Below are 27,831 nucleotides of genomic sequence, written 5' to 3'. Positions count from 1 at the left end.
TAATTGCTCATGATGGGATAGAACCTATTGGTATAGAAGATGCGGATGAGATGCATGAACCACCACCGAGCAAAGCGAAGTGCAACCTCCCGAGGCACCGGCCAGATGGGGAAAGGAGGTCCGACAGGAGGAGAATAGCTTCAACCGGTATCCACCACATAATGCGACGCGTGCTACTATCGGATGGTGGAGAACCTATGTACTATCAAGAGGCACTTGAAGGTACGCACAAAAGAAAAGTGGTTGAAGGCCATGATGACGAGATGGATTCTTTGCATAAGAATCACACTTATGAAGTTAGTTGAGAAACCCACAGGAGAAAAAGTTCTCAAGAATAAGTGGATATACAAAGTCAAGCATGAGGAGAACAATCCTCACCCAAGGCACAAAGCTTCGCCTTGTTGTGAAGGGATTCGGTCAAAGGAAAGGAATTGACTTTGATGAGATTTTCTCTCTTGTAGTAAAGATGACTTCTATCCGGGGTGGTATTGGGTATGGCCGCAAGTATGAACCTAGAGGTTGAAAGGCAACTAGATGTTAAGGCAGACTTTTCTTCATGGAGACCTTGAAGAAGATGTCTACATGGACCAACCAGAGGGTTTGAGGTCAAAGGCAAGGAGCACCTAGTATGCAAGCCGATAAAGAGCTTGTATGGGTTGAAGCAAGCACCGAGACAGTGGTACATAAAGTTCGACTCCTTTATGGCGAAGCAAGGATACAAGAAGTCTGCTTCCGATCATTGTGCGTTTGTTCAGAGATTTCCAGATGGAGATTTCATTGTGCTATTGTTGTATGTGGATGATATGTTGATAGTTGGCCCAAACATCAACAAGATATCTGTAACGCCCGTATTTTTAAATACGTATTTTTCTATTTATTAATTAATTAAATTATTTATTTTCAAAATTCGTCGAATTGGACTCGGGATACGTGGGCCTGGTTTTTGGGCCCGAGTCGGTGTTGGGCTTGGGTTTCGGACCCAGGTATATAAACACTTTTTTCTAGAAAATAGGGTTCCTGGAGAATAGAATATTAAAAATGGAGGCAGAGATGAAAGCTGGATTTCTGGAGAGTGGATCGCGACGGCTCGGACTCGGAGAAATTCGTGGAGCTGTTAAGACCGGTGAGTAGAGTTAACTCTCACCACTACTAGAACTATGATTTTCATCTGTTTCGAATTTATGAATTTTCTGTTCATGTAAACTGTTTTTGTGAGTAATTATATTATTATTTTTCTTAAATCGATTTCACCACTGTCAGAGTTTTTGGTTCTCGCTCAGTTTAGTTTTCTGCATTTTCCTATGTCGTTATTTTACTCATAATTGTCAATTTTTTTTATTGGACCGGGTTCGGTTAGATAGTAGTAGGATTATTTACTAAATCCTTGAAACTCGGAGTAAAATTTGTTGGAACTTCGGAAGAGTCGCGAGTCCAACACCAAAAAAAACGCCCTACATTTTGGTGGAACTTTTCCGGGGTGGTGTTGATTAACTGCTATACCTTGTTGTTGTGTATGGATTCTATGTGGATTTGGTTGAGGTTGGGGGCTGTCGATTGAAGCTCGAAGCTCCATCAATGGCGGCGACGCCATCCTCCAATAAATTGACTTGAGCTGTTTTTGTTGTTAAATTGTAATTTTTTTTTTAGTTGTTTGACCTTTTTGGTGGTGTGGGAAGGTTGTTGGGTTGATGTTTGGGTGGTGTAGTGAGGTGTGGGCTGCCAAAGCTCGGAGAGAAGCCATTAATGGCGGTCGGATCCGAAATTTTGGGGGTGATTTCGAACTGGAAATTTGGAGTGTCTTGGTTAATTAAAGTTGTGGGGTTTTTCACCCACACCATTTTCGATGTGTTTGTTTGGGGTGGTGTGTGAAGGTTTTGGGTGGCGGTTGGTGGAGGAGGAGGAGGAGAATGGGTGAAGAAGGTGAACTGTTGACGGCTTGGGCTTGGGCCTGGGTCGGTTTCAGTCTTTGGGCCATGGTTGTTTTGTGTTGGGCCTATTTCTATTTTAAGTTGTGTGGGCCGAAATTTAAGTGTTTGGTTTGGGCCAAATTCTTTAGTGGCTTGGCCGAAATTTCAATAGGGTTTTGGCCGAAATTTCAGTTTTTGTTTTAGGTGGGCCGAAATCTAATTTAAGTGGTTGGGCCTTGGGCCAAAGTCTTTGGTTTTGGTTGGGCCGACCCTGTTTGGTTTTGTTTGGGCCTAGTTTGTTTAGTGGTTGGGCCATTTCATTTTTAAGTTGTTGGACCGAAATGTTTTATTGGCTTGGCCGAAATTTCAGTGGTAGTTGGGCCGAAATTTCAGTTAAATTTTCGGACCACATTAGTTATGTTGGGCCAGTTCTCTTTGTTTTATTTTTGGACCGAACCACTTAACTGTTTGGGCCAGTTCAGTATAAGTTTTTGGGCCCGTTTCTAATATTGTCTGAGGCCAGTCCATAGGACTTAAAATAGATCCAATTGGGTCAGGTAGAATAAATAAGTGGACTTTTAGACGTTCGGGTTTTAAGGTTTGGGCTTGGCGAGTTGGGTCCGAACCATGACCGTGGTTATGAGCCCATGAGTCATGCACCTTTGACCTTAGCCATGAACCATGGCTATGATCATGAACCTGTCGAAAATGGAAACGACAGTTTGACTTTGACGATGACAGTTTGACTTTGACTAGGACAGTTTGACTTTGACGATGACAGTTTGACTTTGACTAGGACAGTTTGACTTTGACCATCGACGGTTGACTTTGACCTTTGACCATGGGCGGTTGACTTTCACCTTTGACTTTGACGATGACGGTTTGACTTTGACAATGACATGTTGAGTTTGACATTGACCATGAGGTGTTGACCTTTGACTTTTGACTTTGACCGGCCGACTTGACCGCCGACCGTGAATGTTGACTTTTCCAGTTTTCATATGTTTGTTTATATGGACAAATATAGTAATAAAATACTGTCAGATATTGTATAACTTGGTTGGTAAATAATATTATCTCAACCGAAAATCTATATCACCTCGAGGAAAACAAAACACAACCTCGAGATCGCGATCTTAACGCAAAACCACAAAGCAAAGAACCAAATCTTCTTCATCACTAAACCTCATTCAAAACTTATCAACTATGTTCATTGAATGAACACACCGATAAGCAAACATGCAAATCGGGTCGAAGATTATAAAATGCTTTGGTGTGAGTAGCCCTAAAATACAACATATAATTATACATATACATACCACAATCCATACTGCTAGCTTAGTTCCTCCATCGAGGCTTTTTAACTTTCAACGACTAATACAACATCCTTAAGTTCAATAACTAAAGGCGGTAGTTCCTCCAATCGAGGCCCTTTAACTTCCCACTAACCACACAACAACCTATACTCATAATAAATAAGGCATGTAGTTCCTCCATCGAGGCTTTAGTTCTAACTAAACTATAACCATGAAGCATATACAATCATCTATCTAAAGATACATCATTAACTAACATATTACCATAATTAGATTATTTCGGGCTTTCCTTGTGTGTCCCTAAAATTCACGTCGTGATCTATGTCTTACCTAGTTTCCTGGCTACCACAATCGCTACCCAACGCCGAACATGTACATCCACATGCCTCCCTTACATAATGAGCCACTCCGTGCGTAACCACCACGAAATGGGATGCCGCGACACCGTAAATCCTCACACGGAAGCCAAATCTATGTAATCACCGCCACTATTCGGATAAAATATTATGCGATCATCGTTCTATTTTTGCGAACGGAATAATCAAACCACTATTCGGTTATTCCAGAGGGTCACCCGAAGGCCATTCAAACAACTCAAACGCCAGAAGGGGTCACCGAAGGCCATTCAGATTAACCAAACGCCGGAAGGGCCAATCACACGAGTTGTGGTAGTCGTTCTGTGATTTTCGTTATGTAATTTATTCAAAGTGTCATACATTAATGACTCATAAACATTTCTACTATATCACGTGCAGGTCAATTACCTTATTGCACTAAGCCATAATATCTAGAAACATCTCAATATATCTCATAACCATATTTCATACTTTCACGTGCCAATATCTTATTGCACTACACCACACTCCCGCGCAAATATTCACCAATGCTATATTAGCATCTCACATATAAAATAATGGAGTGTAAATACATTTCTCCAAGATATTGCATTAATACAACTATCCTAGCATATTATATCATGTCACAATGCTTCAACGTATCACACACATTATAACGTATTAGGAATATAATATCTCCTAACATCTCAATATCGTCCACGGTCAAAAATACACAATATCAATGTCAAATCTTTATTAGATAATGACAACCAAATATATACAAGCTTCCACAAAGATTTTTTACTATATGTGTCCATATAATATACACATAAAACGTAGCACAAATAAACAGTCCACAGTCCACAATCAAAGCCCAATATGTATATGCTTTACACACTACTCACGTCAAATCTAAATTAGATAATGACCAACCAAGTTATACAATATCCGACAATACATTATTACTATATTTGTCCATATAAACAAACATATGAAAAACTGGAAAAGTCAACATTCACAGTCAACGGTCGAAGTCAACGGTCAACAGTCAAAGTCAACGGTCAAAGGTCAACACCTCATGGTCAATGTCAAACTCAACATGTCATTGTCAAAGTCAAACTGTCATCGTCAAAGTCAAAGGTGAAAGTCAACCGTCCATGGTCAAAGGTCAAAGTCAACCGTCGATGGTCAAAGTCAAACTGTCCTAGTCAAAGTCAAACTGTCATCGTCAAAGTCAAACTGTCGTTTCCATTTTCGACAGGTTCATGATCATAGCCATGGTTCATGGCTAAGGTCAAAGGTGCATGACTCATGGGCTCATAACCACGGTCATGGTTCGGACCCAACTGGCCAAGCCCAAACCTTAAAACCCGAACGTCTAAAAGTCCACTTATTTATTCTACCTGACCCAATTGGATCTATTTTAAGTCCTATGGACTGGCCTCAGACAATATTAGAAACGGGCCCAAAAACTTATACTGAACTGGCCCAAACAGTTAAGTGGTTCGGTCCAAAAATAAAACAAAGAGAACTGGCCCAACATAACTAATGTGGTCCGAAAATTTAACTGAAATTTCGGCCCAACTACCACTGAAATTTCGGCCAAGCCAATAAAACATTTCGGTCCAACAACTTAAAAATGAAATGGCCCAACCACTAAACAAACTAGGCCCAAACAAAACCAAACAGGGTCGGCCCAACCAAAACCAAAGACTTTGGCCCAAGGCCCAACCACTTAAATTAGATTTCGCCCACCTAAAACAAAACTGAAATTTCGCCAAAACCCTATTGAAATTTCGCCAAGCCACTAAAAGAATTTGGCCCAAACCAAACACTTAAATTTCGCCCACACAACTTAAAATAGAAATAGGCCCAACACAAAACAACCATGGCCCAAAGATCAAACCGACCCAGCCCAAGCCCAAGCCACCAATACCACCTTCTTCACCCATTCTCCTCCTCCTCCACCAAATCCGCCACCCAAAACCTTCACACACCACCCCAAACAAACACATCGAAAAATGGTGTGGGTGAAAACCCCACAACTTTAATTAACCAAGACACTCCAAATTTCCAAATAAATCACCCCCAAAATTTCGATCCGACCGCCATTAATGGCTTCTCTCCGAGCTTTGGCAGCCCACACCTCACTACACCACCCAAACATCAACCCAACAACCTTCCCACACCACCAAAAGGTCAAACAACGAAAAAATTACAATTTAACAACCAAAACAGCTCAAGTCAATTTATCGAGGATGGGCGCAGCCATTGATGGAGCTTCGAGCTTCAATCGACAGCCCCAACCTCAACCAAATCCACATAGAATCCATACACACAACAACAAGTATAGCAGTTAATCAACACCACCCCAGAAAAAGTTCCACCAAAATGTAGGGCGTTTTCTTGGTGTTGGACTCGCGACTCTTCCGAAGTTCCAACTTTTACTCCGAGTTTCAAGGATTTAGTAAATAATCCTACTACTATCTAACCGAACCAGTCAATAAAAAAATTGACAAGATGAGTAAAATAACGACATAGGAAAATGCACGTAAAACTAAACCGAAATGAGAACCAAAAACTCGGCCAGGTGAAATCGATTTAAGAAAAATAATAATATAATTACTCACAAAAAAAGCGGTTTACATGAACGAAAATTCATAAATTCAAACGATGAAAATCATAGTTCTAGTAGTGGTGAGAGTTAACTCTACTCACCGGTCTTAACACTCCACAATTTCTCCGAAGTCCGAGCCGTCGCGATCCACTCTCCAGAAATCCAGCTTTCATCTCTGCCTCCATTTTTAATATTCTATTCTCCAGGAACCCTATTTTCTAGAAAAAAGTGTTTATATACCTGGGTCCGAAACCCAAGCCCAACACCGACTCGGGCCCAAAAACCAGGCCCACGTATCCCGAGTCCAATTCGACGAATTTTGAAAATAAATAATTTAATTAATTAATAAATAGAAAAATACGTATTTAAAAATACTGGGCGCATAAATATCCAAGCTGAAGAAAGACTTGAGTAAGTCCTTTGAGATGAAGGATTTGGGTCAAGCAAAGCAGATACTTGGGATCGGATCACTCGTGACGTAAAGAGTGGAAAGTTGTGGCTTTCAAGAAAGCTACATTGAGAAGGTGTTGAAGAGATTCAACATGGATCGCCGAAGCCGGTCGGTTTGTCCGCTTGGTGGCCAGCCCGCATGACCAAAGAGATGTGTCCTAAGGGTGAGCATGAGCAGAGTCGATGGAAAAGATTCCTTATGCATCCGCAGCTGGGCAGGTTGATGTATGCCATGGTGTGTACTAGACCGGATATTGCTTTTCGCCCGTTGGGGTGTGGTAAGATTTCTGTCAAATCGGGTAAAGAGCATTGGGAAGGTGTTAAGTGGATATTGAGATATCTCAAAGGCACTTCCAAATCGTGTTTGTGTTTTGGTGGCGCAAGCCCTTACTTGAAGGCTACACCGATACGATACATGGCGGTGATGTTGACTTCGATGAAGTCCACCTCCGGTTATCCGGTTACTTTTGGGGGGGAGTTTCTTGGCAATCTAAGTTGCAAAAGTGTGTTGCCCTCTCCACTACGTAGTTTCGAAGTACATTGCAGCCAATCGAAAGTGTTGCAAAGAGTTGCTATGGATGAAGAGGTTCTTCGACGAACTAGGGCTAAAGCGTAAAACAGTTTGTAGTTCTATGTGACGGTCGAGGCGCCATCCACTTGAGCAAGAATCCGAAGTTTTCATTCTAGATCCAAGCACATACACGTCGCGTTATCATTGGATTAGAGAAGTACTTTCGAAGACAAGCATTTGTGTATCGAGAAGATCCATACCGACAAGAACGGGTCGGATATGATGACCAAAGTCTTACCGAAAGGTAAGTTTGATGTTTGTTGTGCTATTGCGGAATGGCGACACTCCTCCCGCTGATTTGGAAATTGCATGGAGGAAGCCCCTCACCGTCGAGGGGGGAGATTGTTGGAGTTATCCCTCACATGAGGAGAGAAAACAGAGTTGGAGAGAAAACGCGAATTAATCGTTGGAAATGTCGGCGGCCCAGGCTCGGATGAAGGGGCGACTTCGCCGGAGTTCCATGAGAATAGAGGCGACCACCCCTCTCCTCGATACATTGGCCTTTCAAGCTCAAAGAAAGCGCTTCAGCCCAGTCTAATTTCGTGGGCCTTTGCTACAATACCCGTGAAATTTGGTTTTTGGAGATAAAAACCAAAATCAAGGTTTTGGAAAACCTAACCAAACAAGTCAGAAGGATTGGAATCCAGACTAAAACAAAGAGAGAGAACCTTTATAGAGATACAACCCTATAAAGAGATAAGAGTGATCTAGTAAGGTGAGAGACTGAAAGGAGAGATTGTAATCTTCCTTCCCACGTTATTAAGAACTGACTCTTGTGGAAGTAGGCATCATTGGCGAACCACGGTAAATCTTTGTGTTGTGGTTTTGCTTCTACTGCTTTACATTATTATCTGTTGTTAATAGTTGTTTAGCGAGTTGGGCATGTTAGTATAGGTTGTAGTTGATATTTAGATTTTGTCCGGAGTTGAATTGTGTTCAAATACAAGTTATCTGTGTAGTGGGGAATCGATTGGTATTGATATAATCCCCAACAGATCCTTCCATGATAATAGTATTTATCGTTCTAAGGTTCTGTAAAGGTGTGTTTTTCCTTTACATACGAATAAGGAAGAGGAAAAGGTTTGGATTTAGGAAAGACCGAGTTCGCTATGGAGCGAGCTGCCTACGTATCTTCTCTTGATTCTGGGGGGAGAGAAGAATCAGGTCTCACGTAGTTCATGTATGTGGTATTTATAGGCATAAGAGAGTATTGATCTTCGAGACATGTGTACTCTCTTATACATATGTAGGGTGGAGATTATGAATCTGTGTTAGGTTGGTTCTGGTAGGAATGTGGTGATCATTGGGAGTGGGTGCAGTAGTTCATATTTTCTGGTAATTGGAAGTACAGGTAAGGCTTTGGTAATGATTACCCTTGGATTAGGGAAAGTGTCTTTATTCGCTCGCTCTGCTAGGTCGCTCATCGTCTTGAGCCGTTAAATGGCGAGTTGAAGTGTACCACCTACATGAAGCGAGCTGCTCGCAAGTCGATCTTGGAGGACGATGTCCTGAGCTCGTTACAATCTCTATTTATGCTTAACGCGTGCTTAATATTCTTTAATGAGAATATTACTCCCTGGATCCAGCTTGGAATGGAATGAAAATCTCTCCTGTTCACAATATTGTTTTGAAGCTGAGAGACCGAAACTTCTTCTTTTGTTAGAAGTGAAGACTGTTTTATGTTTGAAATTTAGTACAATGATTTGGGGTTTCGCAACCAAGAAACTAAGACAAGCATTTTCAGTTGATCCACAACTAAGAACTGAAATAAAAAACCAACATAAAACCTACTCGCTTTTCCTTGCATAACATACACAAATGTGAGTACATTCTCTACAACATCATTTCTACTCGATCTGCTTATCGGGAAAAAAAAAACATCATCTCTACTCTGAAAAAGGAAATCAGTACTAGTACAAGAATTGCTTGCTATTGAAGCAGGTACATAAGGAGCCTTGATGTTGAGGATTTGAAATATTAGAATTGGTTCTGGTTCACTTAGGGCAATTAATGCTATGAAAGGTCTGTGTAAACCTGCTAGACTCCATCATGCTCAAACTAGCAAACTTTGAGAGCGTGGTGCTGCTGCAAACTTTCAGGCTATGTTTTTCACTCTTCCTTGTAATGAAACTTTATCCGTGACCTGCCACTGCCACCTCACACACCATTTTTCTCCATTTCCTCTCTTATGCTATGACTTCTCTCCTTTTCTCTATTTTCTCATCTCAGACCCCACTCTATCAAGCTTTTCCCTCTTCTATCATTCTCACACCATTAACATTTCATAGAATCACTTCAATAAGTAATTATGACTCTTACAGTAAGAATCACTTCAATAAGAATCTTTTTTTTTTTTCCGATCAGCATAAGAATCACTTCACTTCAATGAAAGACTGACAAGAATCACTAATGGGAAGAGAAAGCAACTCTGACTCTTACAGTGACGAACAAACTAGAATCACTTCAATAAGTAAGAAAATGACTTGCTTCGGACAAAATGCATTCATATGATACCATTAATTCATATGATACCAACAAACTAGAATCACATCAGACAAAATGCATTTATATCGTCTAAATTCATCCAAGCTACCATTAATTCATTATGATAGAAAATTACATCATTTGTTCATCTAAATTCATCCAAGCTACAAAATTACATTATGGTTCAATTCAACATAGTTTACATCAAGTTTGTCGCGCCCAACCACAACATCCATATCACAAATATTAGAAAGAGGATTGCCCAATTCTTCATTAAGTCTTTCTTCTGCAACTCCATCGTCTTTTTCTTCAAATACCAATCAATGCTTTTCTCCGGCCCGTCCATTCCTCTGCATTTGCAGCTTCACATAATTGTCATTCAAGTACGTCATCGACTTCAATCTTCAAATCCTCATGGGCGTAATACAATGCCCTATATTTCTTGCTCGGTTAAACTTGGTGGATCTATCCACTCGAAGAACAAACATTTTCCGTTTGGGTTTCTATAGTTGATGCACCCATTAAACCTCCTTCCCGGGTTGTTGTCAGAAAATGACATTTGAATTGGTGAAGGAGAACCACAAAAACAAGATTTCGAACTATTTTCAGACCTACGAGACATTATTAAATTGAAGTGTTCTGGTCGAAAATGAAAATAGGAAGTTCAAGCTGAGATTAATTCCGATCTTCAGTTTGAGTTTTGGAGATCAAATCAAATTGGGGATTTAGGGTTTCAAATTGGGGATTTAGGGTTTCAGATTGGGGAACGAAAGAATAAACTAATTCGCGCGAATTGAAGTATTCACAATAAAGGGCGCATGCGTTAGCACGTGATGTTGAGTCATCAGTTATGACCACGTGTGATTTTATGTGGCAACACGTCACGCACATGTTTGTTTCAGACTGCCAGAATTGGGTCGGAGTCAATGAGAAGGGTGAGACTGTTATTGACTTGAAAGTACAATGTTTTTTAAGCTCTTAATTTTGTTCAAGGGGGAGAACGTTAGTTGACCAAAAATACAAGGGTGAAAACAGTAGTTTATCCTTTTTTATTTTCTTATGTTTGATACTCCCGTTCAAATAAAATTTCATACGTGAATCAAAACTAGGACAACAAGGCACATGAGCCTACGCAGGGACGGCCCTAGAATGCTTGGTGAACTACCAAGCGTTTTGGGATAGGCAACTTTTCCCTAGAGTGCAGCCAATTCCCAATCTACCCGACAATCAGCTTATGTAAAGGATATCGAGAAAATACCTTTTACACCATGACACACATTTTTAACGGGTATGTTCATCCATTATCATGAATTAAATCAAGACATAATTACGTAAAAATAACAATGTACTTTGCTGTTTTTTACATTAAATACAATTTATTATTATTTTTTGCCTAAAAATACAATTAACTTTCAATTTATTACAATTGATACCGAAAAATTTAGTATGTGGGTCTTTTTATATGTGGCCATGTGGGTCAAATAGTATGTCACCATGCGTCCACACAATTTTTTTTTTTCTTTGATAAAGTGTCCACACAAATTAATCATAATTAGTTTGAGAGTTTTAGTTTTAATAGGAAAGTAAATAAGGTAGAGTTTCATTGCTAGATTTTAAAAAAATGGAAGAAAAATTAAACTAAAATATTGGGCGGGGGGGGGGGAGGGAATAGTTAGTGTGATTTTTCCCCTCTTGCCGACTAATTTTTCTTCTTCCCGACTAATTTTCTATCCTTTTATTCTTTGTCTTAACAAAAATCTAGTGACTTAAAAAATATATTGAAGAGGGAAAAAAAAATCTCATCGGAAAGAGAACTTCTATTAAAATGTTTATATATTGTCCAAAATAAAATTTAAAAAAAAAAAAAAAAAAAAAAAAAAAAAAACTTTAATACCCAAACCAAAGAAAAAGAACGAGAAAAAAATGCAATGACAAAAAAATTAGATAAATATTCTATTATCGATAATAACTATCATGTCCAAAATCGTGGGAGACAATTCTTTTCACTTTGATCAAAATCATAGCAGATTTTTCCTTCACGGCATGCAAACTAAAGTTCATTGTAGACGATCTCTTCACAGAGAAATGCTCTAGCACATCTGATAAACAGATATTATAGCCCCTTTCATTCAAAGAAATCTAACACATGAAAAACCCTCCAACTATTCCCTATGAACTTACAAGGGGCTTTTCCACAAAAGTTCAAAACTTCTACAATAAGTCGTGAGAACAGCCTCATCCAAGCCTTCACTTGACTATAACAAACCACAACACCCCCATCCCAAGGAACGTAACCCAAGCCAAATACATTTCTCTCTCCACCCGTGTCAGATCTCTGGTCGAGTCCACCCAACCAAACTCCTCCCTCAAAGCAGTTGTACAATCCACCGGCCTAAGAACCACCTCCTTAACCATCGTCTCCAATGAGGAAGACGATGAAGCCTCACCTCCACTACGAGCCCTAACACCACCATCTTCATCACTCACAGTTCTCTCTCTCCACTGATCCAACTCAACCTCCACACTCAAATTATCACTAGTAATAGACATTACGACACCAAAAAGAAAATAAAAGATCAAATTTTTAGATTGAAAGAACGCACCTGAAGACGAAAAGATGAAAAATTTTCTTTTTTCTTTCTTCGATCACTTGTGTTGATAGAATGAGAAATGAGAATCCTTCCCATGCCAAAACCCTTCAGTTGCACAAATCTCAAAAAACTGACAAAATATTTTGCCTCACCCACAAACCGCCGCGATTTGGGCCCATGGATCAAGTCCAACTGTTCCCACACATTTTTCAATACCTTTCAAACGAACCAACTGTATGACACGTGTTCGAAAGCTTTATTTTATCTTTTCTTTTCACATCACAGCTGTCCAAAAAATAAATAAAATAAAGGGGGCTGTCAGGCTGTGTAAGTACTCTCCGTTCTATATTCATATCACTACAACACACGTGTCCACATCATCGTAGTCATTACCTCACCAAGTACCAAGTCATCAGGACGTAACAACAACCTAGACTCAGGTCGTTCCAAAATCTCAGTTACAGCCATATATAGAAGCAAATGATCTAGCGTGATCCTGGAGCTCAGTCAACGCACCAATCAAGAAGACATTTATTTTGTAATATCATGAGTAATGATGAATCATCAAGATAACACAAAATATGGATCTACACTTGACAACGGCCTGGAACAAATAAAGAAAGTCAGGTCAAACATCTATAAATAGAGAGAGATGAACTACGTAAGCCTTGATTCAAGTTTACCCAAAGAATTTGATACGTAGATAACTCTTATCCCAAAAAATAATGCAGTCATTTCCTACCAACTATAACATCAGGTCGTAGACCCCAACATATACTAACATCTACATCTTCAAAGCTTTAAAATATCTAGTCAGCAGCATTGGGATGTCCGAACTAACTAATGGACACTTTTGTTGCTGTCAAAAGTTCAACCAGTGGCGCTTGCGAGTTGCAAATCATGACAAAGTATTGAGAATATTGCCAGTGTTATCGAATATCAAGTAAAAGTACTGAAACGGAGACGATTTTCATTGCAAGGCTTAATTCCATTATTGGCTCTCCTCTACAAACATCTGCCTGAGTTGTACACTTTCGCTACATTTTGTCAGTTTCTCCAATGTGTTTGTGAATACTACATTTTGTCAGTTACTCCAATGTGTTTGTGAATAGTGAATACTACATTTTGTCATTACCGAAGGACCGCTGCACGTTAATTCTTGCAAAATACAACATTTAATTACAACACTAGCTACAGTTTGAAGTTTTGTCAGTCATCACATATCAAGTAGTATCATAAAGTGCTAACGAATTACAGACCAATCTCCCACAAAACAGAGACAAAACGTGATTTAAGCACAACATCTAGACTCACAACAAAACCAAAACTGACAGAAATTCTTGGAATCATTTCCACTTGAACACCTTTAAATGGTAAGCACTTTTTCGGATTTCATCATCACCATCAATTACTTCACTAAGCGGACGATACCTGCCCCAGTCAGGTGAACACCTGGAGACATCAAGGTGTTCGAGCTCCTTACAACCTTTAAGTATAACTAGCAATGCCAGTCTGCCTATCCTTGTCCCGGAGATATCCAAGACTCTTAGTTTGGGCAGTGATTTGGATATGAGAGTAGCTGTGTTCTCTTGCACTCGACCAGCTATTTTCAACTTAGTGAAATTGGGACAGAATTCATCAATCTGTTCAAGTATGGTCTCATCAATAAACTCATTCTGAACATCCATGCCTTCAAGTTCTTTTAGGTTGCTGATAGCCACGCAGACTGTTTCCTTTCCAAACAGCAATTTCGGCAAATTGCTGTAATACATATGTATTTTGAAGTGTTCGAGTCCAGGGCACCTGACGTAAGTTTAGTTAACAATAGTCAGAAAAACTTTAAAATTCTCACACGAAAATGGTGTTCATGACTTTGATTTTGTACACAAATCTTTTCATCATAAGTATAAAAGAAAGAAGATTACCTTTGAGAAATGAGCAGGAGATCATCAACATCGACAAAGTCGAAAAACTTGATGGAAGTCATAGACCCATGACTGCGATTCACGACAAACTCAATAAGTTGAGTCACTTCATCATGCTTGTTATCCAAAAATAATCGCAAGGATACTTTATCGGCATCCCCGCCTAGTAAACAGAAAATATTCAATGGACAGAGAAAAAATCGATGTCTCTCCAAACAGAAGGATCCTTTGATGCCTTATACCAAGAAGTACAGCACAATGGTGCTCCCACTATTAAATCTTTAAGATCCATTTTCTGGTATATGGTTATCAGCACATCTTTGTTTAAATCTTCCCATGCTCTACTACTACCACTCCCTTCAATCTCCTTCATATTCTATTTGACTTTTACTTCGTATCTCCTCCAGTATATCACAAAACTGCAAACAAGGAAAACAGGAGAACAACAATCAGATAAAGCAAGCAGACTAACTTAATACACGTCTTTAAAGCAAGATACCTCGATAATTGAGCTGAAAAACTGATAGAGTTGTATACTTGTATTAAAAGAGAAGAATCGATACCCAAATCTTTCCAGCTTCAGGAGTGAGTAGAGCACAAATTTCAGCCCGAAAGAAGTCTTGACATAGAATATACTCAAAAACATCTTTCTTTCGTGGTCTTAAATACTTTTCATGTCATTTTCTGCAAGATGTTGTAAGGCCTAGCATTTGTTTTTAAATTAGTAGAAAAAGGCTTAAAGTCTTTCCTTAGTTGCTTGTGTCATCATATTTGGTGTCCACTTATATGTTCGGGAAACCATACCAATATATCCGATTAAGATAGTTTGGATATGAACACTCTAAAAATTCATTTAAAAATCTAAAATTTTACTACAACTAACAATTGCAAATCTAAACTATGGAATTAATTATCACAAATAATTAGTAGCAATATAAAGTAATTAATTACCACAATGAGACACAATATATAACATGATTCGGCTAATGATGCATTGATGCCTACTTCCATAATAGCAAATCCTTTTATAAGTGTAGAAAAGAAGATTATAATCACTCCTCTCAAATCTCTCCAAACTTACTAAATTCCTTTTCACTAATCTCTCCATACAAATTTTATCTTTTTGCAAAGATATTTTCTCAATTTTAATTGCTCTCAAAATTTGTTTCTCTAAAAGATTTATGTTTCTCAAAAACCTAACTTTGGTTTTATAATATTCTGAAATTTCAGTTCCAACCGACATGTCAATGTTGAGATATCAACTTCCATTCGATGCGATGGCGTCGAGCTACTTCCTTTCAGTTCAATGTGGTCAGATCGTGAGGGAGCTAAAATTCCAAAAGCATTCTTCAACCGATCAATGTGTGCAGATCGGTTAGAGGCTCAAATTCCAGGAAGATTTCTTCAACTAATGTGTGCAGATCGGTTAAGCTCTTCACAGCCGATCTCATAAGGCCATTCCAGCTATGGTGAGGGACCCCAACATTATAAATCTTAGGGACATAACAAGTAGTATCATGAAGTGCTAACGAATTACATACCAATCTCCATTCTCCCACAAAACATATTCAAAACGAGCTTTAGAGTTAACCACAACAAAACATATTTACAACGTACATCACCAAAACTGATAAAAAATCTTGGAATCACTTTCTCGGATTTCATCATCATCATCAATTACTTCACTAAGCAGTTGTGGTTAATTATGTTGTTTTTCGGCCTAAAAAGACTTTAGCAAACAAACATCCTAATGTTCTTTTTTTGGCCTAACATTGGCTCCAAATTTGGCCCAAACATAAATCATTAAACATCGATACTAAACTGTAGATAGGCTTGTTCTCCACGACTCCACTTCTTCTCTCAATCTCTCGGTCTCTGTAATTTTCTAAAGTCTCTACAGTTCTCCAACTTGCACTCCACGGTCTCCATTCCTCTCTTTCTTTTGTTGACTACACCAGTTACCATCGCATCTGCAGAAAGAAGCTTTTCAAAACTGAAGTTGATCAAATCTTACCTTCGATCGAGCATGTCTCAAGAAATATTAAATAAATTGGCTATGTTATCTATTGAAAAATCTTTAGTATAAAAACTTAATTATAAAGACTTAATTAGTGATTTCGCAGCTAGAAATATAAGAAAACTAATTTTTCAATAGTGCTTAGTTTTTGTAATTGAATTTTGGTGTGAATTTGTTGATGTTAAGCACACATTTGATTCCGTAAGAGTACGAAGGAATTTGGATTTAATTTTTGATCAAATAAGAAAAAAAATTGGCTTATTTATTTTTCATCATTTATCTAGTCAGGCTACACTTTAGGATCTCACCTAGACCCCTCAAAACTCAAGGCCGCCCCTGTGCCTACCCAGAGAAATCCGAGACTCTAAGTTTGGGTAGCGATTCAGGTATAAGGTAACCTCTCATCCGCTACAGTCCACAACGTATTTTCAATTTAACGAAGTTGGGACAAATTTCATCAATCAGTTTTAGTGTTGTCTCACTAATAAACTTTCCATTAACGTCCATGCTTTTCAAGTGTTTTTAGATTGCTAATTGCCATGCAAATTGTTTCCCCTCGAACATACATCTGCATGCTATTGTGAGGACTGCATTTGGAAGTGTTTGAGTCTAGGGCACCTGAGATAAGTTTAGTTAACAAGTTAGAAAAAGATAAAGCTCTCACACACAAATAGTGGTAGTGAATTTAATTTAAGCAATTAAATGTCATCTTGATTCATGGATAAGAGTACACTGATAACAATTAAAATCGCAAGAAGCAAGGAATCTAAACTAGGTAAGTATTGTCAGTGTGACAAAAACAAGTCTGCTCCGAACTGACAAACACTGACACTGTATGTGTGTGTGTTTTTTTTTTGTTATATCTTCTTCTATCTAATAAAACAGGGAAGTGTGAGCCTTCCCGGTTTATGACATGGTAGAAAAAGCGGTTCCCAACTGGTATGTTGCTTCTTTCCACAACATCTGGATCTATGCAACTTGACTTTCTTATTTTTTCATCTCTTCCGCATCACTCAACTTTCTTACATACTGCCGCATCATCTCTCCCAGCTGGTATTTTCTCGCTCAGTCGTTCTTACCTTTTCTTACTACCGCATCCTCCGTTTCTTCCTTTTGATTCTCTCAGTTCTTCTCGGTTTTAGTTGGTGCATTCCGTCTTTTTTTTCTGTCTTTTTTTATTTTTTTGTCTTTTTTAGTTGACACATTACTTGGTAGTAGTTTTAAAAACCCCAAAGGAACAACCTTTTCCGTCATTCCCCCATCAACATCATCCACTGTGGTAATGGGTAGAGTTTCAGAAAGAAGAAGATGGACGGATGGTTATGGCCAAGTTGTAAACAAACAGAACTGTGTTTGGCTGCATGGGTTCTATGGTTAAGTACTTAAGTAATAGTGTGGTTGTTAACAATCATTGACTTGAATCATAACACGGACTGTTGTATTCAAATTGTTTGACAAAATGGCTTCTTTCTAAATGTTGAGTGGATGGAAAGCAAGTTGAAATGATTACTGCATTGCTATAATAGTTTCTGTTAGGGTCGCTATCTTTTAAATTTTGTATGTATTATCTTGCGGTTTAGCTAAGTACCAACCTTATAAATGACTTAGTTTTTTCCCCCTGTCCAAATGACTTACTGCAACTTTTGTGTTTTGTACTTTTCTAGGCGCGCTTTTTGTTATCAAAACAACAGTTCAGCTTCGACTTTCTATGGTTCCATGGCACGTACTTCAGTATTACTGCCACTGCCCATTGCAAATTCCAAACTTCCATTTGCATTGTTTATCTTTTTATGTTCTACAGGATCGCATGGATAAGGGTAAACGTCCAATGGACTCTTCTCAGGATCCATCAAACAAGAAAAAACAAATTTTTGTTTTGGTCCAAGATAGACTCTTCCTCCAACCACTTACTCCTCAACGACCTGCTCGCTCCCGGGTAATCCTATCACCTGGCTCCAATAAATGCTTATGTTGCTCGTTTATTATCATTTCTTTTCAACTGCTTATTTGGTTTATATAGCTTCCGACGTGACCAATTCTCGACAAAGGGAAACGCCCTTTGGACCCTTCTAAGCAAAGCAACAAAGAGATAGCCCCCCAAAATAGGCTCAATCTTCAACCGCCTCCTGGCTTTTCGGTATTTCTTGCTTCTGACTATTGTATTTATTTCCCCGCTTACGTTCTTTTTGTTTATTACCATTTACTGCTTTATTCAATTCATATCCTTCTGGTCCACTTTTTTTTTAAAATTATAACTACCATTTACTGCTTTATTCATATCTAATTTATTCCTCTTTCTCCCCATCCGTCTACTTAAGAGAACAACCCCTTTCTCCGACAAAGAGATAGAACTAACAAAAGCAATACTAGGACAGCGTGCTCGAAGGAAAATAGAAAGGATCACTAAAGAGAAAGGCATCTCAGACTTCGCCAACCGAGGTGTACAAGCACTCATGCGTCGTGTCATTGGCCACTAGCTGATAGGTTCAGCATTAAATGCCTCTCCTTCACTTCCACGAACTCCATCTAAATCTAACGGGTGGCGAGCACAAAGTATTACAGTTACACCTCATGCGACACCATGCAGGCGCCTTTCTTCTTCTGAGTCTCTTCAGAAATCTCTATCGTTCCTTAATCCTGTCAGGTTGTTTATGTTCCCCGAAGAACACGTCGCATCAAGTGCCTATGTTGATTCAATAAATGAAAACAATGAGATCTTCGTGCCAACGCGAACTCACCAAAATGCAAGATTAGTACGGGGTTCAATGCACCTTTCTCTTGGTTCTTCCTGGTTTACAATTAAAAAAAAACTATAATATTCTTCTACATTCTTCGCAGTGCGCGAAGCTGCATGTCTACTACCTCATCATTAGTCTATCCAATACCACTTTTGACAAATGCAGCTTCAACTTCTGCATCATCATCAACTACCATACCCGAAATTCACGGTATACTTCTTCACATTTATTAAAACAAGAATACAAAAAAATTAGCTCCTTCGTCTAAATAATTCTTTTCTCATACAGACCACAACCATTTGGAGATCCCGCGACAAGATCGCGGAGGATGTTCACCATAATGGTTTTGACCATCCAATTTCTGCTAATAATGCTGACATCAGTGATGATGAAGACGAAGTTGACAATATTCCTGCTGACCGTCTAATTGAACAAGGAAGACACTCCTTAGGGAGAATGGATGTTCAATGCCCATTTTGTAATGCACTCCATTGGATGGATGAACGGCTAACCAAATCATCATTATCACATCCTCGATTTGGGACTTGCTGTTTGTAAGGGAAAGTCAAATTGCCTCCACTACGACCATTACCACCAGCTCTTAAAGCTCTATATGATGGAAATGATCGCAAGTCAAAGTCATTTCGCAAGTACATGAGGCAATACAATCAAGCTTTTGCATTTACGAGCCTTGGAGGAAATGAACGTGTGTTCACTAGACGAGGTCTACGGCCTTTTACTATCCATGGTCAGCTACGTCATAGGACTGGAGCTCTAATTCCTGACTCTGGGCAGCAGCCAACTTACTCTCAACTTTACATATATGATCCCAGTGTTGCATTGGAGTTACGTCAACTTTGTAATCCGGGTTTGAACACAGATGTTCTTAAAATCATTCATGAAACTATGCTCCAGTTTAATCATTTCTCTGCTATTTTCCGCCATGCATACGATGTTCTTAGATCTACCTCTCTTGACCATGGTGATAACTTCAACGTCCCCGTGTATTTGCATTACAGTGCTACTAGAGACAGACGCCGTTACAATTTGCCAACTGCTGATGAGATTGCTGTCATTTTACCTGGGGATGGCAACGAATGGGGAAGCATGCGAGATATTGTCATCTATCTTAAAGGAGGGCAAGAATTCATGCAAATCAGTGAATGTCATCCAGCTTACTTGCCTTTGCATTATGTGCTAATGTTTCCTTTAGGAGATCTTGGGTGGTCACCTGACATGAGACGTTCAAACAGTTTAACTGCAGCAACCACTAATGACCAATTGACACAGATGGATTTCTATTTTTATCGGTTGTTTGAACGCCCTGGAGAATATTCTGCAATTTTGCGAGGGCACAAACTGTTCCAAGATTTTGTGGTCGATGGGTGGGCAGAGACTGAACAAAACAAAATGAGATATTACAGGCAACAACAAGACAAGCTTCGGGCCAAACTTTATCAAGGTATCACTGATGTCACAACTGAAGCTTTCGACCCAAACCAAATAGGAAGACGAGTGGTCTTACTAGCATCTTGTGTCGGCAGCCCAAGGCACATGTTTGAAAATTTTCAAGATTTCATGGCCATCACGCGTTACAATAAGCATCCTGATATATTTCTCACTATGACTGCAAACCCCACACCGGGAGGAAGTTGTTGATGCATTGTCACGCGCGCAAACCGCAACTCATCGACCTGAGGTGGTGGCCCGTGCCTTTGAACTAAAGCGAAGGGCCTTGATGAAGGAAATTAAAAAAAAAAAGATGTGCTTGGTAATGCAGTTGCACATGTCTATACCATTGAGTTTCAAAAACGCGGGTTGCCACATATGCATGCACTTATATATCTTCAACATTCCGACAAGATCCGCGTACCTGCTCAGGTTGATCGCATTGTATGTGCAGAGTTTCCTGATCCAAAAGCTGAACCTGATTTGTTTCGGACCGTCCTCACATGTATGGTTCATGGTCCATGTGGACTAAAAAATCCTAACTCTCCGTGCATGGTAAATGGTCAATGCAAGCATCACTACCCCAGGACTTTTGCAGATGTTACCACCATGGATAAAGATGGATATCCTATCTACCATCGTCGTGACAATGGTAGATCATATATTGTGAGAGGGCATACAGTTGATAATAGGGATGTTGTTCCTTATAATCCTTATCTTTCTAAAATGTTCAACTGCCACATTAATGTCGAAGTTTGTGCTGGGATCCGTTGTGTTAAATACATTCACAAGTATATATTTAAAGGGCATGACAGGACAACAATGGTGTACAGTGACTTGGATGAGATCCAACAATACTTGGATCACGAGATACATTGGACCCCCTCAAGTTTGTTTAGAGGTTGTTAAGTTTCCATCTGCGAGGGAGATTCCCACGGTTATGCGCTTGGCACTTCATCTCCCGGAATGCACCGCGTAGTTTATAAAGCGCATCGAATCGATAAATGATATACTATCTATCAAAAGGCGTCGGTCAACTTTGATTGCCTTCTTTAAAGTGTTGTGCATCGGATCCAAGAGCAAGCAACCTCACTTATCAAGAGTTCTCGAATACTACGTCTGGAACAAACAATCACAGACTTGGACATTCATGAGACAAGAAGGAAGATTTGCTATTGGTAGAATGTATTTTGCCAGTCCTAACCCCGGTGAGCGATTTTACTTGCGCTTACTTCTCACGGTTGTAAAAGGACCCCATTCATTTGATGATCTGAAGAGGATTGGAAATGGTCCTCCACTTCCAACTTTCAAAGATGCCTGTGTTGCACGCGAACTTTTGGAGGATGACAGTGAATGGGTGCAATGTCTACAAGAGGCTGCAATCATGCAAACTGGATATCATCTTCGCCGACTATTTTGTGTTATTCTCGCAGAGTGCAATCCTTTGCAACCCGGCCCATACATTGTGGCATGATTTCTGGGAAAATATATGTGATGACCTTCCACACAAGCTTCGCACACTATTCAACATTCAAGAATCTACCCCTGCTGAAGTGCAAGATTATGGTTTATTTCTCTTAAATGAGATTCTAATATAGTCAGGTAAATCACTAGCTAATTTCCCTCCGATGTCGATGCCTCTGTTAGCTACCAGATGGAACTTAGCTGTTGCAAATCGTCTCATATATGACCAACGACAATTTCAGTTTGACCCTCAAAATAAAAAAACACATAGCAACAGGGTACTCCTTAATGCAGAGCAAGAATTCTCATATAAAGCAGTGATAGATTCGGTTTCCAAAGATGAAGGGAAGCTATTTTTTTTTTAATGGAGCAGCGGGAACAGGCAAAACTTTTGTCTACAACACAATCGCTACTACGTGTCGTGCTGAGGGGCATATTGTTATTATGGTTGCTTCATCTGGAATAGCTTCATTACTGTTGGCAGGCGGTCGTACGGCTCACTCAACTTTTCGCATCCCAATAGATATTCTTGATACCTCTGTTTGTGGGTTCAGTAAGAATTCAATACATGCTAAATTATTCAGGGAAGCTAAACTTATTATTTGGGATGAAGTCCCAATGCAAAACAAGTTCTGTGTGGAGGCAGTTGATCGGACACTCCGATACTTTCGCGACAATAATAAACCTTTCGTTGGAATAACAATGGTGCTTGGTGGTGATTTCCGTCAATGCCTTCCAGTTATACCCAAAGGGGTTCGGGAACAGATTGTGTGTGCTTCCTTGCGCTCTTCCTTCCTCTGGAATCACATTCATGTTCTAACTCTTGCCCAAAACATGCGATTGGAAAATGGAAACTCTGCAAATATTGCGTTTGCAAATTTCTTAATGGATCGGAGGTACCAAACTTTGCATTTTCCCTTCTACTATTTTCCTTCATTCTAATATTCATTTGCATCCTTCTTTGTACTATTTTTATTCGTACTAATATCATTACTATTTTCTCCTTGCCACGTTTAGATAGGAACTGACCCAAGCGAGACAGTTGAACTACCCTCCACAATTCGACGATGTGCAAATCTTCAAGATCTTATTTCTACTACATATCCTCAACTTGATCAAGCTTCCACTGTTACACCCGAATATTTAACTGAACGCACAATTTTATCAACACGCAATGATGATGTCAACGACATTAATGCAACTGCTTTAAATATGTTCCCAGGGGAAAGCACTCTCTTTCTAGCTGCAGACAAAATGACAGACGAGAATGCAACCAATCCAGCCAATATTAATCAATACCCAAATGAGTACCTAAACTCACTTGATCCAGCTGGTCTGCCACCGTTTCGTCTCAACCTTAAAGTTGGCTGTCATATAATGTTGTTGCGAAATATTGCTCCCAAAGATGGATTATGCAATGGAACCCGCTTGATGGTGGTCCAATGTCAGCCACATGTTCTTTTTGCAAGAATTTTAACTGGTGAAAAGACAGGTAATCATGCTTTTATTTCAAGGATATCTTTGTTGTCGTCGTCTTCTGATTTTCCTTTCCATATGACAAGAAGACAATTTCCTGTACGTGTTGCTTATTCAATGACTATAAATAAGTCACAAGGACAATCGATGAAATATGTGGGAATTGACCTTCGTGACCAAGTTTTCAGTCATGGTCAATTATATGTTGCCCTATCAAGGTGCAATTCTTCGCATTTAATCAAGATTCTTCTTCTCCTCCAAATTCGGGAAATCATACCCCAAACTTTGTATACCTATAAGTCTTACTATAATTCGTAAGTTCTTTTCCCATTTACTTAGAGCAGTTTCTCATTGACTTCATGGTCATCAAATTTATACATGTGTATTGGCTCGACTTGGTTAATGTGCTTCATTCTATTTATGTAGTTCTCACACTTGGAGTGTATTTCCATTTTGTCCGTTTTTGCTGTTGGAGACTTCATTACGCACCTTGGTTAGTGACTTTTTCTTCTATACATCAATTTAGCTTCATTACGCACCTTCATTCTATTTAACCTTACATTAGTTGAATTTTTTCTTCTATACAAATCTATTTTCAGTTCCTACTTAGTGGTGATGTCTATTTATGCTCTTTAAAACTTAAAGATCTATGTTGAACGAAGAAACTTTGATTCTCATATCTATGCTTATCCGGTATGTTCCTTCCCTTTTCTATGTTGAAGTACCCTTTTTATGTTACTGACTTACTGTTCTTATTTGTCATTCTTTTATTATTGCAGGTTTGACTGTGCAAGATCTTTGAGCAAAGAAATGGAATTTTGGGAGCCTTTCTCATTAGGAAATTTTCTTTTGAGAAATTTATGGTTTTTTTCATCGAGTGACTGAAGTTTTGAATTCTCGGATGATGGAATTTTCTTTATTTTTGGTACTTGAAACTTTTATGCTTTTGCTAGGAATCAATATGTAGTTTGATGTTTGCTAGGAGTCAATATGTAGTTTGTTTATTTACATTGTTTCTACTTTTCTCGATGGAGATTATGATATCCCAAAGTTCACTTTGATTTTTTTTTTCATGGTGAATTTATGATTCCGAGGTTACCGTGTTTTCATCCAAATAATGAGGTTTTCCCGATATGCCGCTTTTAAAGCATAATACTAGCATCTGATGTGATTTCATAAGATTTACAAGACTTGAGCTTTTCTGGGGAGGGTTGTGAGTTGTGTCATGCCTAGGAGAAGAAAACCAGGATAGCTATTAAGAAGTTTTTTCCTCACTCACAGCTCTATGAAACCGCTACTCAGGCATCACTCCATTTGAGTGTTTCACAAATCAGGACTCTTAGAAGCTAGGGATCTTGTGGAAACAAGAAAAATTCGGTTGGCAGAGGTTTTTTTTTTTTGTGTTTCATCCTCTCTGAGCCATTTGTTTCCCGTAGAGATTTTTTTTTTAATTATTATTAGATAGATTGGTGGATGCTATGTTCTGCTCTGGGAATTGTTTAAGGGAATGCTTAATGAGGCTTACACTTTGTCTGACCATTGTATTTTCCATACTTCAGCAAGTATGCTCTTTCCATATACCCACATTTCATGGTTTCCATTTTCTTTTTCCCTTTTTAAGCATCACTTTTTAGTGCTACCAACACAATAATTTAACTGCTCTGTGCTTCTATTTGACTGCATGTGCAGGTTACTGGTCCCATGCATTAAGAGGTTGCAAATTGTTGCCGGTAATTACCATTTATATATTGACTTTTGTCCCTTCTTATATACCCCTTGGTTTCTTTTTCTGTGATACATATATGTTGGGTAGACGAGACATCTATTGTTCTTCCATACCAACTATCTTAGTGGTACCATAATATTTTTTCTGAATTTTCTTTGAAAACTTCGTCAATGCAAAAGATTGTCCATTTATTATCTTTTCTGTGTGACTCTTGCATTGACGAGTTTTTTTAACTAAAAACATAATGTAGTTAGTAGATCCGTATTTATAGTGTCCGTAAATTTTTATGTGTGTGAGTGTTGATAATATAATTTTTCTTTCATTAGGTACCTTGCAATGGTTCTATATCATGCTAGAGACATGGCAGAGCAATAATGCAAAGAACTCAAAGAACTTATCATAAATGATTGCGACCTCGATTGGACCAGCCCGGATCGCTTCACATGTACCAATTAGTCTGTCAATCCCCTCATAATAATAGTTGTAGAAAGGAAAACTCCTCCATAAAGCAGCACACAAAGAGCTTTCAGATTCCTTATTTAAAGTTGTATACTAGCTTTTAGATTATTGTTGGCTTGTGTATGTGTGTCACTGAATAACTGGTTTCATTGTTACAGCTATGGCAATATGGCTCTCTTCTATCCTGGTCTAAACCAAACGGAGCTCGCTCTACGGTATATGTCCCGGGACATTGCTCCTACTAAGTTTATCATATGGTCCTGATCATCCTGACGTGGCTGCAACTTTCATAAATGTAGCTATGATGTACAAGGACATAGGAAAGATGAATACAGCTCTTTGTTATTTGCAAGAAGCCTTAAAAAAGAATGAGTGCCTTCTTGGTGAGGAGCATATTCGATCGGCAGATGCTATCATGCTTTTGCCATGCTATCGGCATATTTATGGTTTTTAATCAAGTGACCAAGTTTTGAATTCTTGGGTGATGGAATTTTCTTTATTTATGGTTTTGGCACTTTATTTATGTAGTCCAAGAAAAATGAGCTTCGTGATGAGAAGCAAAGGCCGAAGCAGAGAAAGAGAAGTTGGAACAACAAGTTAAAGCCATGAGTTCTCACCAAGCTTCATGCCTCACCCTTACGCCATTCCAACTGCATTTGCTCCTCAAGCTCAAGCACCTTGCAACAAGCCGATGCCATTCATCGCCTACCTTGGAGTTGCCATGTGGCAATTCATGCCACCTGCAGTTGATACCTCACAGATCATGTTCTTTGCCCTCCGTTGCCTAAAATGGCATTCTTCAACGATTCAAGATGGATTTTCTGTTTTGGTTAGTGATCATTTATTGTTATCTCATTTGTTCTTGACTATGTTAATTGTTTAAAGTCAAAGACTTGATTAGTGGATGATAACCGCTATTAAAAAATGGTTGAACTCCTATTTTAGTTTTTGGGCTTATGTGGATCATTTGTAAATGCTAATAAGGATATTTTGACTTCAATTATTGGGTATTGACATCTTTTGGAATTTTTCAGCAAAAAAGGACATCTTTTGGAACCATCTGCAACTAATTGGTGCTTTGTGCTATAAAGTTTATGAATTAGCATCAATTTCTGGATAAGCATTTGTAAATATGCCCCTATAGCTCTACTTTTTTTTAGAAGCCAGTGTAAACGGGGAACTTGTTTGTTACTGAGTGGTTTTGGAGTAGGCAAGTAGTCTGATACTCAGATGTGTTGCTCCCTTTCTATCTCTCGTTTTAGGAGCATCTTCATTTGTATATTTTGGCATAGAAGCGGTCGACATATTTCCTACTGATCCACAAAGTTTCCGTGATAAACTTCACTTCACAAACATCAAAGAAATGTTTTTATTCCCATATGAACATTATTTTGCTTCACATAACCTTTTGCTGCTTCATACATAACCTTTTGTTGTTTGTGATGACTTGGTACATAGTTCATGAACAATGGAGATCAAGTAATAATGGCAATGAATGCATATGCATTTGAATTTGCTAAACCGGAATATGTAAACCTTCTTTGACAGTATTCTGTTGTCTCACGTCAAAGCCTTTAAAAACATGATTTTATAAGATTGCAAAGAGCATCTACAGTCCGGACTCCAAACAACGAGAATCAAAATGGAGATGTAAACGTGTTATGAAACACCTAAACCAAAACATTTTATTCAAAAGCAATTGCACCTTATATGTTTGGAACTGATCACTCAAGTCACCTCTGCTTATTCTTCTTTTTCTTTCGATAATCAAGTTACCAGGTGATGTTTTGGTGTAAATATGTACATGGGCATGTAAAGGTACTAGGTAGTGTGCGTTGAAGGCGTGGCGAGTTGTTCATGCCGTCAAAGACAAAGACCGCAAACCCTAGTATATATATAATATAGGGGTTGGCTACCTTAACAGCTTATCTTGACATCCAAAACCTAAAAGTAAATTTGTACATTAAACTAAGGGCTGATTTTTTGTAAAGAAGATCTTTCTATCTTGGATAGAATCTCCACCAAAACTCGACTCAATTGGATATGTCTAGCTTTATTAAAAAAAGTGTTAAAATTGTAGACCGTTAAATAAATATTGAACTTAAACACAACTTTTGACAAGGTTAGATATGTTCAAATGTCTTGATAATTTGTGGAGATAATCTCTATTGTATGGAGAACATATTCCCAAAAACCAGCTCTTAGTTCATTGTGTAAGTTGTAGATGTCAAGATAAGTCATCAAAAATAAGTCATCAAGGTAGCCAAAAAAAAACGTAAGTTAAGATAACCTACATTCAGGTCTTT

General features: G+C 38.8%; 4 protein-coding genes across 4 annotated transcripts; 3 read left to right on the top strand and 1 right to left on the bottom strand.

Annotated features, from left to right (window-relative positions):
• Positions 1-13,427: 13,427 nt before the first annotated feature.
• LOC147490845 (F-box/LRR-repeat protein At3g48880-like) lies at positions 13,428-14,832 on the bottom strand. The gene is given in 4 exon segments (XM_086568923.1): positions 13,428-14,074; positions 14,197-14,373; positions 14,376-14,615; positions 14,696-14,832. Coding segments are annotated over 3 exon segments (828 nt in total). The 5' UTR covers positions 14,570-14,615; positions 14,696-14,832; the 3' UTR covers positions 13,428-13,617.
• Positions 14,833-19,605: 4,773 nt separating this feature from the next.
• LOC147490844 (uncharacterized) lies at positions 19,606-20,610 on the top strand. Its single transcript, XM_086567122.1, has one exon. It carries the CDS (start codon positions 19,606-19,608, stop codon positions 20,608-20,610), a length of 1,005 nt encoding a protein of 334 aa, XP_086423248.1.
• Positions 20,611-20,778: 168 nt separating this feature from the next.
• Positions 20,779-21,309, top strand: LOC147490843 (uncharacterized). Its single transcript, XM_086567121.1, has one exon. It carries the CDS (start codon positions 20,779-20,781, stop codon positions 21,307-21,309), a length of 531 nt encoding a protein of 176 aa, XP_086423247.1.
• Positions 21,310-22,203: 894 nt separating this feature from the next.
• LOC147490842 (uncharacterized) lies at positions 22,204-26,134 on the top strand. The gene is made up of 5 exons (XM_086567120.1): positions 22,204-22,632; positions 22,882-23,356; positions 25,030-25,070; positions 25,684-25,740; positions 26,054-26,134. Exons 1-5 carry the CDS (start codon positions 22,204-22,206, stop codon positions 26,132-26,134), a joined length of 1,083 nt encoding a protein of 360 aa, XP_086423246.1.
• Positions 26,135-27,831: the final 1,697 nt, after the last annotated feature.

Source organism: Coptis chinensis, chromosome 6, assembly GCF_015680905.1.
Source record: "Coptis chinensis isolate HL-2020 chromosome 6, ASM1568090v1, whole genome shotgun sequence".
Taxonomy (NCBI): domain Eukaryota; kingdom Viridiplantae; phylum Streptophyta; class Magnoliopsida; order Ranunculales; family Ranunculaceae; genus Coptis; species Coptis chinensis.
Note: the sequence above shows the minus strand (reverse complement) of the source record. Positions and strands in the feature narration are given on the sequence as shown.

Coding starts and splice junctions, on each gene's coding strand:
- LOC147490844 (XM_086567122.1), top strand. CDS start 19,606: ATGAGGCAATACAATCAAGCTTTTGCATTTACGAGCCTTGGAGGAAAT.
- LOC147490843 (XM_086567121.1), top strand. CDS start 20,779: ATGCATGCACTTATATATCTTCAACATTCCGACAAGATCCGCGTACCT.
- LOC147490842 (XM_086567120.1), top strand. CDS start 22,204: ATGAAGGGAAGCTATTTTTTTTTTAATGGAGCAGCGGGAACAGGCAAA. Junction 23,357..25,029: donor TTTAACTGGTGAAAAGACAG/GTAATCATGCTT, acceptor CTGCATGTGCAG/GTTACTGGTCCCATGCATTA. Junction 25,071..25,683: donor GAGGTTGCAAATTGTTGCCG/GTAATTACCATT, acceptor TCATTGTTACAG/CTATGGCAATATGGCTCTCT.